At 39.1% G+C, this 18,406-nt stretch overlaps 1 protein-coding gene across 1 annotated transcript in view; it reads right to left on the bottom strand.

The window, feature by feature from the left end:
* LOC122811974 (protein phosphatase Slingshot homolog 3-like) overlaps positions 1–18,406 on the bottom strand; it is a 1,030,454-nt gene that overhangs the window by 210,323 nt on the left and 801,725 nt on the right. The window contains exon 11 of the mRNA XM_044084176.1: positions 7,315–7,461. Coding sequence (XP_043940111.1) covers positions 7,315–7,461 — 147 coding nt within the window. The remainder of the gene's footprint in view (positions 1–7,314; positions 7,462–18,406) is intronic.

The raw sequence follows: 18,406 nt of genomic DNA, 5'->3' as shown, positions 1-18,406 counted from the left end.
TATGACCACACCCATTCCTGCGCAAAACGGCCGGGGGGGTACTGCTGTAAAACATCGACAAAAAAATACTACAAATGGATTTTCATGCTTGAGTCACACAATAGCAATCAACAATTGTATTAAAATTAAGGAAGCAAGTAGCACAATCAATGACATGCCTTTCTGTTTGTCTAGTTGTTTTTCTCTCTCTGCAGCGCAAATAGGTTCATAGGTAGGTACTAGGCTATTGGCCCTAGGGCCTATACAAGCCTAGCCAAAAATGTACCCTGGCTTTCGCCACCCAAGAAAATTATTTTCCTGTGCCCCTGTCAAGCAGAACCACAGAAGTGATCCCCGGGGTGAATTTCCTATTACCCATCCAATCATCAAGATTTTTCTTGAAGCATGCTAATGAGGAGCTCTGTTTGACATATATAGGTAGTCAAGTTAATGCCATTCTTTCCTGCCTGCTTTTATTTTTAGTGGTTTGTTTGGACTTGAGGTCAGTGATTTTTAAGAAGCAAAATATTTGTCACACACTTTTTTGGTGACAGGTGTGACAAAATAAACAGTACTCATCATGGCCATCAGCATATCACTATTCAAAGAGTGAGCCTGGACAACTCCATGAAGAATCTCCCCAAACAAACTAATAATGTGTCAAAGTCATGGCCTCAAGCTAAATACCAAAAAATGCATAGTCATCTCGTTTGGGAAAAACAAAACACCCATGAATTACCATATAGGTGGCAGCCCCCTTAATACAGAAGAAGTAATAAGAGATCTGGGGACCCAGGTAGATAGTACTCTCTCCTTTGACAATTATATTGCCAAAGTAGTTAGGAAATCCTTCTATGTAGCCGATCTAATTACTAAAAGGTTTGCATCTAGAAATAAAGAGGTTATAGTGCCTCTCTACTTATCACTCATTAGACCCATCATAGAGTACAATGCCCCATTTGGGATGTACTTCACAAGACACTTCCAACAGCTGGAAAGACCACGAAAGCACCTCACCAAGAGGATTACTGGTTTCAAACATATGCCCTATGCAGCCCGACTGAAAAAATTCCGGCTGTACTCAGTGGCATATCGCTTACTCAGAGGTGATCTCTGCCTGACTTACAAAGCCATGTCCAATTCAGAAGTGATGGACATGCTCCACCTAAAGAAATCCAAGTCACTGTGAGCCATGCGCTCTAGTGAGCTAAACCTCGCCACAACAATAGAACATGCTGGAGGGATAGATTCCTGTCACAGAGACTCCCCATGCTTTGGAACAAAATTCCAAATTACACCCCTGGGATCACTTCATTGACTCTGCTTGACAGAGTATCAGTTAATTAATCAATGGGGCGGGCGAAAGCCAACACACTCTGGCTAGGCTTATAAATGCCCTAGGGCAGACAGCCTAGTACCTACCTATGAACCTATTTGAAGATGTCACTCACAGTTACATCTACCCTCAGACAAGGTCAGGAATCAGAACAAATGCAGTTTCAGCAGTCAATACATAAACAGCAGATGTCAAAGTCTGTACAATTGGCAGGCACATGCAAACAAAGGGACTGGAATAATGAGTTAGTGGGTTTCTGAGGAAAAGTCTCAGTGCTATGGGAAAAACTGACTGGGCAGTTTGAACATAAACCCTGATCTAGGTTAGTAACAAATAAGAACCAGTCTGAGCATTGCAGAACTGGAAAGGGGGAGGAGACTGTACTGTCAAGAAAATTTAGACAGGATTATGGGACACAGAGTGCACTGTGCAATAGTGAAAGGGAAAATGGGGGACAGGCGTGTGCTCCCTCTTATCAGGTTATTGGGCAGACACATGATAACATGGATACAACAGCATTCACTGAACACTTATTCAAAATAGAAAACGAAACCTTGATCATTCCCCGTAACAGAACAGATTGGTAGGTGGTTGCCTAGTTCACCTATCCTTAATGTCAGCCCTGTCTATCTTCATTGAACAAAGTGATGACTGGCTGTAAAAACAGATGCAAGTCAGTCCACAAACCTGTAAGAAAGTAAATAAATTAATTCAAGCAACATTTCTAGCAGATCTTATTAATCTCCTTTGTAGATTTGGAGGCTCACTGTTTCACCATACAAACCTGTGAAAGCTGGTTTGATGTGGTTTGCATAGTGTACTTTGTTAACTGTAGGCCAAGGACGGCAGCTGCCACCTACCCCCCACCCCCCATTCACAAGCTAGCATTTCTTGCAATCTTTAATTACAAAATTCCTTAACATACAGTCATATACCATTTTAGTAGTTGTTCTTGACTCCCAGCTAAGCTAAACACACTAAAGTTAACATAAGTACAGATACACAGCACAAGGGTTCTGAACTGGTTAAACAGCACATTGTAGGCAATTAAGATATTACTTCTGTTCTGAAAGGTCCTGCAGATATTCAAAAGAAAACAAACACAGAAAGGCAAGGTACCTTTTCTCCAAACAGACATAGCTACAACCAGTCTGTAGATTGAGTGATTGTTTTTTTGTCCGATTCATTCCTACCCGAGGCCAGCCCGCTCTGCTTCCCTACCCTACACCCCCCCATTCCCACGCACCCCTATCTCATTTCCTTTATACCTAAGCTAATCACACCCCTATACAATTCTCCACTACACATATCTCCTGCCTCAGCTAATCACACCCCCTCAAACTTTAACACTTATACACAACTCCCTCCCCACTAACCCCACCTAGACTCTACCTCTCATGATACCATACTACACTCTACTTTCTTATACCTCACTTCCTGATGCTGCACCCTCTCTTCAATCAGAATGAAAGAGCAAAACTACTTGCTCTACAACACTCTATTATCAGGCATCCTCCTCCTTGCTTACTATGCTACCAACTCCCACAACTTCAAACTCTCCAAGCACCAATCCCTAACACTCACATACACCTCACCAAACCTCCCATGCAAACCTTATCATTATATCATCACCAAGACTTACCCTAGATTTAATACTAATATCCTCCCTTCAAGACATGTACAACACACCAACATTCAATTGTCCTTCTACAGGTATAACTAACTTATAACCAAATTGTAGCACCTAATTTTGTACTCTCTAACAAAGATAAAACTCCAATCAGATATCCGTCCCAATCCTGGGCCTATCTGTACCTCCCATGTAACTTACCCATTGCTGCCAAGGTCCTGTTCCTCCACATCCACCCATAATCTCACAGACACCACTACCTATACATCTTTACCTATTACCAGTAACTCTGACCTTCTCATTACATGCTTTAATCTCAGAAGCCTTGTAAACAAATTACCTGGATTCCATGCCACCCTTGCCTCCCACTCCCCAGACACTGCAGTCATAAATGAAACCTGGTTAAAACCCCATACATATCAAAGACTCTGAAATTACTACAAATGATTACAATATTATAAGACAGGACAGGATAAACAAACATGATGAGGGTATACCAATTATGTTTAAAGAATCACTTAATCTAGAAAAACTAAACTGTTCCCCACCAGACATCTCTCATGCTGAACTCCTTATCACTCGCCTCCAAATTAATCCTCACAAATCCATTAACATCACAGCCATCTACCTACCAGCAGGCAACAACCTGCACAATATAGAATCCCTCCTATCCTGGTCATCTTTTTCTCTATCCAAAGAAACCATCATTCTAGGTGATTTCAACCCAGACTAGTTCTCCTGCTCCTCCGACTCCCCTACCTCATTTTTTAAACTTATACAACTTTACCCAAATTATTAACTACCCCACCCGCATCGACAAGCACTCCAATAAAAAAATCACTTCTAGACTGGATTTTAATCAACAAACCAAACCACGGGTACCAGGCAGTCTGTCTACCAGTCACGCTAAGTGACCAAGCCCCTACATTTCTAGTTAGGAAGAAAACACATATCCAAACCAGCATCTCGTACAAATACACCCATAGCAAGAAATATTTCTCCTCTGATACCTTTAATTTACTACTACAAAACTGCAATTGGTCCTCATTAAAATACATGCAACTACACCTAGCTGTAGAATACTTCGATAACAAATTCCTTGAAATATTAAATAACTGTGCTCCCCCCAAAAAAACAAACAGCTACCATGGCTTTCTAAAGAAACAGAACCACTACTGAAACAAAGAGATAAGGCCTAGTCACTATATCATATGACCAAAAATAAGAATAATCTTACCCTTTACAAACAACTTAGAAACCTTGCTAAGAAAAACATCATCAAGGATAAAAGAACCTATTTCCTCACCTGCTAACAAAAATACCAGCACAATCCACAAATATTCTGACAGAATATCAACCACCTCCTTAACCACGGTAAAACCCTACCCCTGCCTTCCTCACTACTAACTCCTCTGTGCCCTTAGCCTCGCAATTCAGTTCCCACTTCATCAACTCAATCACTTCTCTCCTAGACAACAAAACAATCCCACCACTCACTGTGCCCTCCCCTACCTCTAATGACACAAAATCTTTCTCCTTTATTCCCATTCCAACTTCCTATATAAAAAAACTCCTATGTAAATGAAAACCCTGCTGACCAACTTCCAAATGAATACCTAAAGCTAGCTGCCCCATCCATCATCTACCCCATATCATTACTAATAATCCATGCTATCTCCAAACAGTATGTTCCCAAATTATGGCAAATCTCTCATATCATACCACTTCATAAGGGTGGCCCATCTATAGACATAACTAACTACCATCCTATCACTATTCTATCCCCCCTTTGCCAAAATTCTAGAGAAATGCATCCACCAGCAACTCATGAATCACCTCACTACCAACAACCTACTCTCCAGCACTCAGCATGGCTTCAGGCCTAAACACACTCCTAACTCAGCGCTCATAACCTTTACAGAGACCATTCACCACCTCAAAAATGAAGGACAACTAGTCTCAGCCATTTTCTTAGATATGTCAAAAGCTTTTGACACAGTGTCCCGTCAGCTGCTCCTCAACAAACTTGCCACTTACAATCGCAATACCACACCCTTAACATGGTTTCACAGTTATCTATCCAACCAACAGGCCACTAAAGGGGCAGCCTGTCCCCAGTATTACCAGTCACCACGGGGATACCACAAGGCTCCATACTTGGGCCCCTCCTCTTCATATTTACCAACAACCTATATACTGCCACCCAACATGCCACCATCATCCAATATGCAGACAACTCCTCTCTTATCTCCTCAGTCCACTCCTCACAAGAACTCCAATACAAAATGCAATCATTCCAAGACATTAAAAAGTACCTCACCAACCACCAACTCATCCTAAATCTAAATAAGACCAAGCTCATAATTTTGTCTAATAAATCTTCCAAACCCAGTACCCAATCCCTCTCCATATTATCTAACAACAGAATAAAAACTGAACCCACCAATCAGACCAAGCTGCTAGGGGTGACCATAGATGACTCACTAAAATTTTATAAACAGATCTTCCTGACCATCAATAAAATCCACTCTAAACTATGCCCTATACAGGGTTAAACCTTACCTTACACAACAAGCTAGACTGGCCACTGCAAGATCCCACTTGCTATCCACCATCCTATACTGCTCTGAGGTCTTTACTAACCTATCACAAAATGACCTAAATAAATTAGACTCCTGCTACAACAGAATAGCTAAGTTTGTCACCAACCAACCCCGCAGAACACACCACTGCACTGCTGTCCAACAGCTCAACTGGCTAGGACTTCCCAACCTATTATTACTAAAACAACTTTCACTTGCCCATAAAATCATATTCGACCCTACCGACTGCCCATCTCTATCAAACCTAATCCAGCCAAACACAAACTGTAGACTCCTTAGGTCATCCAACAAACTGATGCTAAAAGTAACCCAGTCTCACAACTATCACGGAGATTCCCTCTACTCCCATAAAATAGCCAAAGATTGGAACACCCTTCCTCAACAGATACCTAAAAAACCCAACCTGTCCACATTTAAAATTACCCTGAAAGACTATTTAAATGATAATTGGCTATGCCCCTGTATTGCTCCCAACTAATATTCTTCCTATTTTTTCCCTACTCGTCTCACCCGTTAGCCCAAATAGTTCTCATCCCACATAGGGCTATCCCACTGTGTGTCTTTACTTTATTAATCTTTGTTCCTTCAGATGACCTAAGTTGTAAAACTACATGACCAATTTTGGTCTTTCAGAAGTGACTCACCTTGTAAAGCTACATGACATGCGTACCTCATATATATTGTAAAAAAAAATAGTAATCCTGTATGCCTGAAACATGCATGTTTATATTGTATTTCTGTTATATGTTGCTATAATATTTTTGTTAAGCTCATTTACATATTGTTAGGAATGTACTACTTAAACTAAGTTTACTGCTTGTACCTTAATAATGTTCTTTTTGTTGTGGAGTTTTTTTCCCCTGGGTCTCCGCTGAAAACGTTTTTTTTTTTTTTTCAACCCAGTTGAACACTACCCGGTTAACTAATGTAAATAAATAAATAAATACATTTACATAAACTTCACAGTTTATTCCTAAGTACAACCAACAGTGAATGCCCCACAAAAATAAAAAGGCTGACAAAAGTAAAAAAGCATTACATTATAAATTATGGATTACAATCATAGTATCATGGACCGTATGGCTGAAATGATCGCACCGAACAGCTCCAAATGCCAGGACTCATGATGTTGAACTCCCAGACCTGCCATCTGGAAGGACCTATTTTAACACTTGTTCCTGGGTCTGCAGTACTAGGGCTGATTTTTGTTGTCGTTGTTTTGACATTGTTGATTTCATATGTGCAGTCCACATCATCATCATAATAAATCTTAAATATAGTATCTTTATAGAAAAAAGGATTATCTTCTTAGAGAGACTGTAATAGCCTAGATCTTCTACCAACCACACTGTAACATCATTAACCATGCAGTACATAAAAATATTAGTTTTATAAGTAATAATTTTCCACAACAATATACTGATATTTTACATAACTGCATTGTTTTGTAATTAAGCACAGCCCTTATGCATACACCTTAGTAGTATTTTTCTTATTTAGCTCCATTTTGTGACAGAAGGTAATGCTCAGAAGTGTCAAACAGGCAACATAAAGTGATCAAAAAAGATTACTAATCCCAAGATCTGCTCAGAGAGTAGAAACAAATTTCTTCATCAGCACAAAAAAATAACTTTTAACATAAAACAGTACATTACACTGATGCAATTTACTCATTTTAAAATATAGCCACATGCATTTTACAGGAAATACTAAAGCAATATGCTTGCTGAGAGCTAGATGTGCTGCACAGGGAGGCTTTCACTTACTTAGCTCTGGAAATAAAGTTATAGGCGTCTTTCCAGTGTTGCAGCAGATCTGTGGTTTCCTCATCATAGACACGTATATTAAAATATTCAAAATGCTCAGGGTAAAAGTTATCGATCTCTCGTGTTACATTCAAGATGTAGCCAACCCTGTAAAAGGAAAAGATAAATAATATGGTAAAGATCAGTAAAGCTTTCAAATCAAAACTGTTTGGTACTTGTACCTTGACAGCAGTTTTAGTCAGCTGTAGGCCATTTTGGATCTTATAACACTAACAGACTGTTACCTATGATATTCTCAAAAGCCGACAATGTTGAATCCGACATTATCGACACGAGAATAGCGAAAGTGCAGAACAATGAACAAGTAAAAGGAAATCTCCATAAAGGGAGATTTCCATTTACTTAAATATACCAACTCCGAGACCGCACTACATTGAAGTAGCGGGAGGTGGGGGGGGGGGTTGCCCTCCTGCCTACACCCTTTAAATTTTCTTTCTTTTTTTTTTAATTTATTTTTTGTGAACATTCGAAATTTTAATGGTTTGATCATTAAAGGTCGACCTTTAGTGATTCGAACCATTAAACTTTTGATGTTCTAATATAGACCCCTAACAGGCACATACATCAATGGGTGTTCTAAGGTTTACCTGCTTCTTTGAAACTGATTAGTAATTTACATATCAATTCATTTTACTACATTGCTTTTCCTGAATAAGCTAAACTAGTCTTTGCATCCTTTTTCTGTGTAGATCTGAGGAAAAGGTCCAATTACAACCAAAAGACATACTAGGATAGACACATTATTTACAGTAGAAAACCATGGAGAAGAGCTAGAATAGTGACAACATAATATGTACACCGATTGAAGACAGCTTCTTTAGTTATCCCATCAAAACTGCTGTATGTTCGTATACAATATAACAAAATAAGAACAGCCGTGTAGGAGACAAATGTAGCACAGTACATTCAGTCCCTTCTAAAAATTGGGTCAATAAAGAACTAAGGACACCTTAATATGTAACAATAAATAAAGACAACGCTGACCACCATAACAGAAGACATTAAACAGCAGTAATTATTCATTATTCAAGCTGGTGAAAAGAACAATTATGAAGGCAACTTACCATACATTCATTACTTATTTAATTATCTACTTACACATTGTTGACCAGGTTAGTCTCACTAGTATAGTGTGCTTAAATAGATAACTATTGCATTATTCCTTACTACTGAGACTTACCCACTTGTGCCTCAGTACATCCAAGTGTACCAGTACAAGATGTACAACAACCTACTCCAGTTAAGAGCTTTCCTGCCCAGAGCCCATGGCAAGGGCACCAGAGGTGAAGATTTAGGCAAAGAAACAGAGTAAAGGAATGAAGCCAGGAAGGGGTATATAATACACTATTCAGTGATCTAGGAAAGAGACAAACAGATGCAAGGTTTTAAAAACCCAGAGAAAGGTGGATGAAGTACAAGGATGTTAAGGGTACCCCACTACAGTCCAAAAAAGCATAAAGGCTCAGCAGGAAAGTGCCTTGAGTGGCAAATAGTACTACAGTAGCAATCTAGTCAAACACCTACTTCTATGGCAAGTCACCAACAATACTGTTCTATGTTCTTCATTTATATCATTGCTGCAGTAGTCTTGTACTGATACAACTCCCAAGTGCTTGCTTCAGAAGAGTGGCCAGGGTTCAGCATGCGCTGCAAAAGTGACATTGCAAAGTCCACTCTAGCCCTATTATCACTGTCCACTCTGTACTGTTTTGAGAATGTGTGAACTAATGTCCAACTGGAGGCTTCCAAAATAGCTTGAATACTCACTCTTTTTAAGAACGCCACTGTAGTTGTTGAGGATCTGGTACTGTGAGGCATGTCTGGGCCTGACAGGCATTTCCCTTGAGAAAAGTAACAGAACTGCATACACTGAAAGTCTTTTAGATACAGCTTTCTTGGTCTCCAGTTCTCCCTTAGTTTCAGCAAAGGAAATGAGCAAATGGTTTGTTTCCCTAAACTCCATAGTTCTGTGCGGATACTACTAGAGTTGTTTGTACATATCTAGGATATTCAGGATTCACTCACCATTATTTTGACAGCCTGGGAATAAGACTAACAGCTGAATGTCCCCTTTAAGGGTGGATTCTGTCACTATTTTAGGTAGGAAAGACTGTCTGGTTCTTAAGTTCACCCCATACTTAAGAAGACTAAGAACAGCTCTTTACACATCAAGTCCTGTAGTTCAGATACTCTCTTAGTCACGGTGATGGCAATCAGCAGAGTAGATGTCTAGGTTAAATGCAACTGATTCACAAGGGGCCTGGGGGTAAGTTTTTAAAATATAATTTAGGTCCTGACAAAACTAACTGCATTGTTCAAGAATCATGGACAGAGTAAACAAATAATGGAGAATAAAGGTACAATTGAAGGAGAAATTTTAAATATCACTGTAACCCACTTAAAAGGATAACAAAAACAGGTTTTGCATCAATATGTATTTTCTGAACACTAAGTTTGAAACTTTAATGTCTACCATTATTTAGTAACTGTAATCCCCAGTGATTTACAAAAAAATCAAATATTTTATGTGGGATGAGGCAAAAGTATGCAGAAAAGTCAGGGACATTGTGCAAAATCAGGGATAGCTGACAGTTATGGGTTCCTGGGGGAAGAGAGGCTGAACTTTGTCTAAGTAAAAGAACAGAATTCTGCACCTTAGACTATTTTACTCTTCTCAAGCGCCTGAGGCAGGGTCAAATGGAAATGGCAGACAGGTAACCTTTGTATGTAAGCCAAATCGGCCTCAGACAGCTCACCAAGTTACTACAGGAGCAGAGGGACAGTTGCTACCTTTAGGTTCTGTCCTTTATCTTGGCACCACTGGGAAACTGCTACCATTTGTATATGTAGAATTTTCTAGTGGTTAGTTTCCTAGCCCCTCCAATAATGTTAAGCATGTCCCTTAAGGTTGGCAATTGGCTCACTGGGTTAAGGTTGTGAGCAATAGTTCCAGTGGTACAAGGTTTGACTCTATCAGTCCTAATTTGCTTACTGTGTAAAAGTGAGCAAGGCACTTAACCAAATATTGCTCCCAGGTTGCCCTGGTTAACAATGAGTATTATTATTACTTATTACTAAGTACTGATGTCTAGGGTTGCCCTGGTTAACAATGAGTATTACTATTATTTATTACTAAGTACTGAGGTCTAAAAGGTATCAGCATGAAATTATTCAAGCAGTGAGCTGCAGTGTTATCAGACTGGGGTGTATTAGAGATCCTCTGCCCTGTAGTAGAAAGTTCATCGCTGTTGGCAGAGCATGATGCTTCCCCCCGGACACTTCCATGACCAGGGAGAATCAGTGCAGCCTGTGCCAAGAGGGCTCTATCAAGAGCATCCTGGGCTCTTCTCACATTCTGAAGGGGGATCAGAAAGAATGTGTAAATAAGTGCATCTCTCCAGTCTATGGACACAGATTCTGTTGCCTAAGCTCCTTTGTAATGGCTGTAATCTAACTGACATAGCTGTTTGTGTCTTATAATGCAAACAGGCCTATTTGAGGGATACCCACCTGTACATTAAATTAAAGAAGAATCGCAATGTAACATCCAGTTATGCAGGTTTGTCTTCAAAATGCATAGTTGGCTTGCCACAGTATCCTTTTTAAGGGTATGTGCACTGCCTTGAGAGACATTTTGTGTTCCAGTGCCATTTTCCAGGCTGTCATTGCTAATATGTAGCAGTTCTAAGACCTTGTGCCCCTCTTGCTTGCAGACATGCCACGTCACTCTGGTGTTGTCTGTTACTATGTACAGAGTGACTTGTGTCCTCGTTTGGCTTAAGGCTCAGAGTATCGGAATCAAGGCTACCGCTTCTTTTACACTTATATGCTTTTCCTCTGTGGAGTATCCCTCTCCACCTGAAATGTTAGGTTCTAAGTGAATTCTATGCCTGAGTCATTTGTTGCAATTGTCAGGCTGGGGCTTGCCTGACTAAAGAGGACCCTCAAGTTGAGGCTGCTTTGTTTGGCCCAGCATTTTAGGTCTTTGGCAATGTAGGTGTAGAAATGGATTTACTTTCTATAAAAGATAGGAATGCTGAACCCACAAGCATCTCGGATTCCACTGCATCTTTCTTGTGTGGAGTCTGCCATATCATGTGAAAGGCTACTGTCATGTATCCCAGCATCCTGGGTTACTTGCTTGATGTCATCTGTTTCTAAGCTGCTAGCTGGAAAATTAGGCTTGACAAACTTCTCTTATTCAAAGAAAGAAAACATTTCTGCAAATTGTGCCCATTAGATTGCCAAAGTAAATCTTTTTTTCTTGCTTTTGTTGACCACACAGAAGGAGGCCTTAACCTTTACCACAACTCTCATCTACAGGCTTGGTCTCACTCTGAATTTGCAGAAATGTCAAGGCCCTGATTATCTTTAGTCAAATATGAATGCCTTTCGTCTTGCAAAAAGGTGATTACTGTTGCAAAAAGTCCCAGGCTTAATAGATAGACCCATGAGCAAGGAGGTAAACTAAAAAGGATGGCTGCTTGCAATGACCTGTGAATAGGTATATGAAGGTAGGTACCTTTTACGCATAGGGTGACAAAGCTTTGGGGTGCAGGAGGGGTAAGAGGGTCTTGAAGGGTCAAAAGCTTAAGTACAAAACATGTGCATCAATCTTCTTTCTAATTCTAGCACAGGTTTAACAAGCAAGTCTTTATAGAGTTTGAAGATACTGTCTACATCAAGCAGAGTCAGATTATAGTTAAATGGGGCCTTAGGTAGGGTAATGAATTGGGGCCCCTTACATTCAGCAGCCCCCACCAAGCCATTCCGGTGTCCCATTACTTGGCTATTTCTCCGCAGTTACCATAAACACTGTTCAAACTGGTTACAATGCATGTTATTTTCTTTACTTCTACAATGATTACAGATATTTGGATTTAATTTTAAACCTTTACTTCAAATTGTACAGCACAAACACTGACAGACATTTGCTAAACAAAACAAAACAATATGGTCTCACAACGAAAACAGACTTGGCATTAGCAACAAACTTCTCTGTCCTTGAAACTTACATTCATTGAAATGGCACTGAAACCCACATTAAAAGAAAATGCATCTGGACAGTGGGAGATAAAAGTGTACCTTTGGGCTGTTTTCAAACAATAGGGCCCTTGCACACATTTTTAGGACCATGCAGATATGCATGTGTTCTTTGATTTGTCTTCCTGATTGTATTAAATTATATCCCTTGTATAATACAGCACTACTACTTTGAGTAAGCAATGAAATGAAACATAGAAACTAATAATGACAAAACTGCCTATTTCAGAACATTTCAACCATAAAAGGCCACTCAATATCGGTCAATATGCACAACCTCTGCAGAAGTAAAAGTCATATGAATAACTCCATATTACAGAGATCTGTAACTAAGGAAGAGGTGGCTGCTAGCAAACAACTTTATATTTCAGTGTTTCATCTACAAATTCAGTGCCTGCTTCCCTTTAAGTATAAATTGCCCAGGCTACATTAAAACATGGTAATCTGGTAATATTGTAATAGGGAAAGGATAGCAAACTGACAACAGGTTTATAGTTACTAGACATCTCATCCAAAGGAGGACACACTCGGGACTACAGCACCCCTACATCCACCCTTAAAGTACAACACAGTATTAGCAATACATCTTCATGGTTTGGTAGTAAAACCCACAGCCTTCTGCATCAAAAACAACTGTTGTGCTACTAACACTGCTTTCCAATTATACAGTACAAAGAGTGATGACCTTTTGCTAAATAAAAGAGTTCCATGTTGACAACAGACTTAACACGAGCAACAATAAACTTCTATTCCCTTGAAGCTCACAATTCCTTGAAAATGCACTGAAACTCAGTTCCTCTAGTAGTTGGTGTAGAGGTGCCTTCTGTAACTAAGGTAGAGGGTCTAAGCCTAAGCAAATTTAATAACCTGCTATCCCTAATTAGGGAATTACACACACACACATAACACGTGCGCGCACACACACACACACACACACACACACACACACACACACACACACACACACACACACACACACAAACTTACCTTAATTCTATGTCAGAAGCAATAGCAGGAGCATTCCATGTCCAGAAGTAAGAGGCAGGTAGCAGGAACATTCATTCACTACATTAAATTCTGCTTGCGGACATGGGAAAGAAAAAGCAACAGCAGGAGGTTCAGGCATAAATGAAACAGGAATGTTCGTTAAGTTTAAGTTCCACACATGGACGTAGAAAGCAGCAGTAACAGCAAGAGGTGTGTGCATTGATACATGGAGGGAAGCACAGACACAGACGGCGTTCTTAAAGAAGAACAAACACCCTTAAACAAAAAAATTTATTTTTTTTAATTAAAAAGTAAATGCAATGGCAGCCCCCCCCCCCCCTAGCCAACGGGCCTTAGGCAACTGCCTAGGTCACCTAGTGCTGCATCTGGCTCTGAGAGCAATGCCGTGCTGAATAATGTTCAGGAGGAGTGAAGTTTAAGGGAAGACAGGAATTGAGCAGTTTATGTAATGCTGGACTTATGATACTTACAAAGAAAATAAGGATGTGTGACATATAATGTATGTAAATGGAAAAATGTTAATATGACTGGCTATCCGCTAAATCTCTGAATTGAATGCAAAGGGCTGTAATCCAATTATTCAGCTGAAACCAACCAACCGATAATTCAAACTGCATTTAATCGAGAAATCAAGAAATTCAAATCAAACATGACACAGTAAAATAGATTGACGACCGTAATAATCTACTATTTTATTTATTTATTGCGCTCAATCACCTGTTTTTTACTGTGTCTGTATCGAATTAAATACAATTTGAATTATCCAGTGGTTGGATTTCATTGCTGGGGGTGGGTGATTTGGTTGTTTGGTTGGTTTTTTTAATGAGGACAGCCCTTAAGCAGCAGCAGCGATTTTTTTTTTTATTTTACAAGTGGTGAAGAGTGACGAGGTGTTTGAAGTTTCTTGTTTTCTTTTTTGTTACTGTAAGTTTGCCTGTATCTTAAGTGGTAATTTAATAAAGGTGTTTAAGATATAAAAAATGCCAAAACTAAAAAATAATGCTGCTATCTCATAACTAGAAGATCATTAAAAACTCTAGTGAGGGTTTCTAGAAAACTATGGAAGAGCAGAAATAAAGCTTTCTGGGGAACCCCTTTGTAGAATCCTGCAGGAAACATGGCAAAATAATGAGACAAATTAACAGAAAACATAACAGTCAAGTGGTCTGACCACATAATAGGGCTGATGGGTTTAAAATAAGAATATCAGCTGAAAGATGAGATCAAAAGTATGGCTGTACAAATGTGTAAGGAAATTTTCTGTTTAAAACCAAAACCACTTACAATAGAAAGAAACTTTAACAAAAGCTGCAGTATCACCCATTCTTATATTAAAATTATACTCTACTAACCAGAGCTGATTATTTAAGACAGAGATGATAAAGAAATCTATAAACTCCTGCAAAAAGAGTCTGTTATTATCAGTAAAATGATAAATAATAAGACACCCAAACAAAGGTCCCAGTCCCAGGGCAAATTCAAAGATATTAGTGGACCCTTCCTTAATATGGTTAAGTGAGACAGATGCACAATGGATAAAAGCCAACTCACCCCAATTCAGCCAGGCCTAGCATGATGAAAAACTGAAAAACCAGAAAAACTTAATGTCAAATAAATCCAGTCAGAATTAAAAATCTATCCAGGTTTCATTAATAAATACGATGTCATTATTATATACTAGGTTATGCAAAATGCTACACTTATTGAGAACCAACTGGACATTAAAATATAAAGCTTGTACAGAATCAGATCAAAACCATTAGATACAGTTTGTGCAACACTGGTTGTAGGGGTCACCCTAAGTGTACAAGGTCTACCAGCTGGTCATTTATGGTTAAAACTGTCTTGTAAAAGAAGAGGTATAAGATTAACACCTGAGGATATAGGTGACCTTGACTGAAAACGTTTGAGTGTGTACAGCCTACAACAGCATATTCAGAACTTATCCTGCAGTGCTGAATGTCCAAATGGACTTTGCAGACATGCCTCTAAGATTTCATGTGTTAATGAAAGATGGGAAAATCCCTATAGGTTGAGGATGAATACAGCTTCAGCATTAGTACATTACCAAAATAAATGTAGACATAAAAGAGTTGGCAATTTCTACATTAGCTGCATCTGCAACCCAAATACATTATTTTATTTCCCTGTAAAATTGGTTGACAGCATGGAAATCGGGCCTTGTATCCATTTTTGCTTTGACGACAAAACACTGGGCCATGTTGTGAGATGTTGTAGCATGTTACAATCAGCTGAAAAGAACTTCTTTATGCAATATACTTTCTTTTCAACACTTTCTTTTGCTCAGCTGTACAATAAGTAAGCAGACAATAAAATTAGAACATTTGGAATGCAATGTGCATCTCAGCTATACTTTATGATGGCAATGTACTGTTAGATGTTTCTAGAGCAGTCCTCAGATGAAGAGTGAACCTGCCTCTGATAAATAAGGTGGTTTAATATCCAAAGTCATAATCTGTTTCATCTTGATTTGTGAGGAACAAAAGCATACACTGTGTCCTAAGTATAATGGAATTAAAGTGCTTTCAGTAAACACTGACCAGTGTCCTCAGTCCATTTAGCATTGTCCACAGCATCAATATATGATTCATCCCTCTTTCTGTTTCTTGACTCGGGATTAGCACTGTTTGGACCTTCTTATTTAATGGCTACGATTTACTCAAGGGGCTGAAGCTATCACTGTTTGTTTGCTTTGCAACAGTTTAGCACATTATTGTATGCAGTACCACAGCCAGATCATGGTCAAGTGGGGCCCTAGGTAGAGAAATGGACCAGGCCCCCCAACAGCAGCAGCACCCCCAGCCATTCCAGTGTCCCATTACTTGACTATTTCTCCCCAGTTACCATAAACACTGTTCAAACCTGTCATTCTGCAGACTATTTTCTTTTTTACTTCAATGATCAGAGATATTTAAAACTTTTATTTCAAATTTTACAGTGCAAACACTGATAGCCATTTGCTAAATAACACAATACAGTGTCATAATAAGAGCAGACTTGGCATGAACGGTAAGCTTTTTCTACCCTTGAAACTCACACTTATTAAAACTGCATTGAAACCCACATTTGGCCAGTAGCAGATTACATTTATGTTTGGGCTGTTTCCAAACCATAGGCTCCTTGAACACGTTTTTTGATTATGCATACATGCACATATTCTTTTACACACCATCCTGATTGTGTTAAATTGTATTTCTTGTATAATACTGCACCACTTATTAGAATGTTTTAAATTTGCAGTTTTGAACATTCTTATAGAAAGTAATATAACAAAATGTGTGAACCATTAAGGGCAAAACTACCCATTACAGAACATTTCAATCACAAAAGGTCAATCAAACATCTTTCATTGCAATCCACCACTGTTAGTCAATACACACAAATCTCTACAGAGCTAAAAGTCATATGAATAATTCCACAGTAAAGAGATTAATTAATGAAGAGTTTGCTTCTGGCAAACAACTTTACTTTTCAGTGTTTCACTTACAAATTCATTGCCTGCTGCTCACATTACATTTAAAACTGTTAAGCTGGTAATACTGCATGGGAATGGCTGTCAAACCAGCAACAGGTTCATAGTTACTAGGCATCTCATCCAAAGAAGGACATACTCAGGAGTGCAGCAACCCCATGCCCCCTTAAAGGGGGGCGCTGTAATATTAGCACTCCATCTACATGGTATGCGAGTAGAACCAACAGCCTTCTGCACCAAAGGAAAGTATGTGACTTGGCATGCTAATAATACTGCTTTAAAAATTTATAGCACAAACATTTATGATGGCCATTTGCTAAACAAAAACAGTTACGCACTGAAAACAGACTTAGCATGAGCAACAGTAAACTTCGCTTGCCTCCAAAACTCAACATTCCATGAAAATGCACAGAAAGTCAACATTTCTTGAAAATGCACAGAAGCTCGACATTCCTTGAAAAAGCATGAAAGCTTGACAGTCTTCGAAAAAGCATAGAAGCTTAGCATTGTTTTTAAATGAAAATAAACTCAACATTCTTTGAAAATGCACTAAAACTCAACAGTACAGTTTGGTATTTGGTGTAGAGGATTCAGCCTCTAAGGTCCTGTATTGAAGGTACAGGGCTTGAGCCTGAACCCTGAATGTGTTAACCAACCTGCCATTCTTAATTCTGTTGTGTGGTATCTTACATGTTCAGATGAGTATATGAAAGTGCAATTAGCACCTGTCTAAAAATGTGAGTCATTTGAGAGGAATAGATGAATGACCTTTGCTAAGAAGAAGCTTGGATACAGGCACAGAAGTCAGTTTCCTTGCATTCCAGACATATCCTCTAGACTGACAGAAGCAGGATTCACTGCACCCTGCATAAGTTAATTACTTTGTCCATTTCATTGGTGCATAGAGTGCATTTAGGCATAGAGAGGAATAACTCTGCAGTAGAACAGGTACATTAAGGCAGGGTCTTCAGTATGGCAAGAACACTCAACATAGCTGTAGACATTACCCTGCAATATGGTAGCAATGTGTGTGTGTGCTGAGGCAAGGGGCACAGACAGGAAAGGAAAGTCAAGTGTGCCCCACAGTTTGTCAGTAAACTGAGTGATGAAAAATCAAATACAGTACAGAAATGGCACAGCATGTCAGACTGTGTGCCCTGTGGTATATAGAACCATATATGAAGGTACATAAATGTTTATATGACAAGGGGATATTTAACAGAATTGTTTTGCTTGATGGTGGACACACCCATGAGGAATTGAGTACAAGTGTATATGTACACACGTTTACACATACACAAAGAGTTTTCCACTAAAATATTTTGGGACTGATCCGTTCATTGTTACTGTTTGTGCATAACAGGATTCATGCTCATTTTATTTCTCAAACTGCATGCTTGCTCTGTTTCAGTTTGAATGCATGTGCTTCGTACAGACAGATGTGAGTGTGTGTCTTAAAGAAGAAATGTAATGCACGCAGACTGTGTT

The sequence above is a fragment of the Protopterus annectens genome, chromosome 9.part0 (genome assembly GCF_019279795.1).
Source record: "Protopterus annectens isolate FY-2018-M chromosome 9.part0, PAN1.0, whole genome shotgun sequence".
Lineage (NCBI taxonomy): Eukaryota > Metazoa > Chordata > Ceratodontiformes > Protopteridae > Protopterus > Protopterus annectens.
The sequence above is the reverse complement of the archived record's forward strand: the minus strand, read 5'-3'. Positions and strand labels throughout refer to the sequence as shown.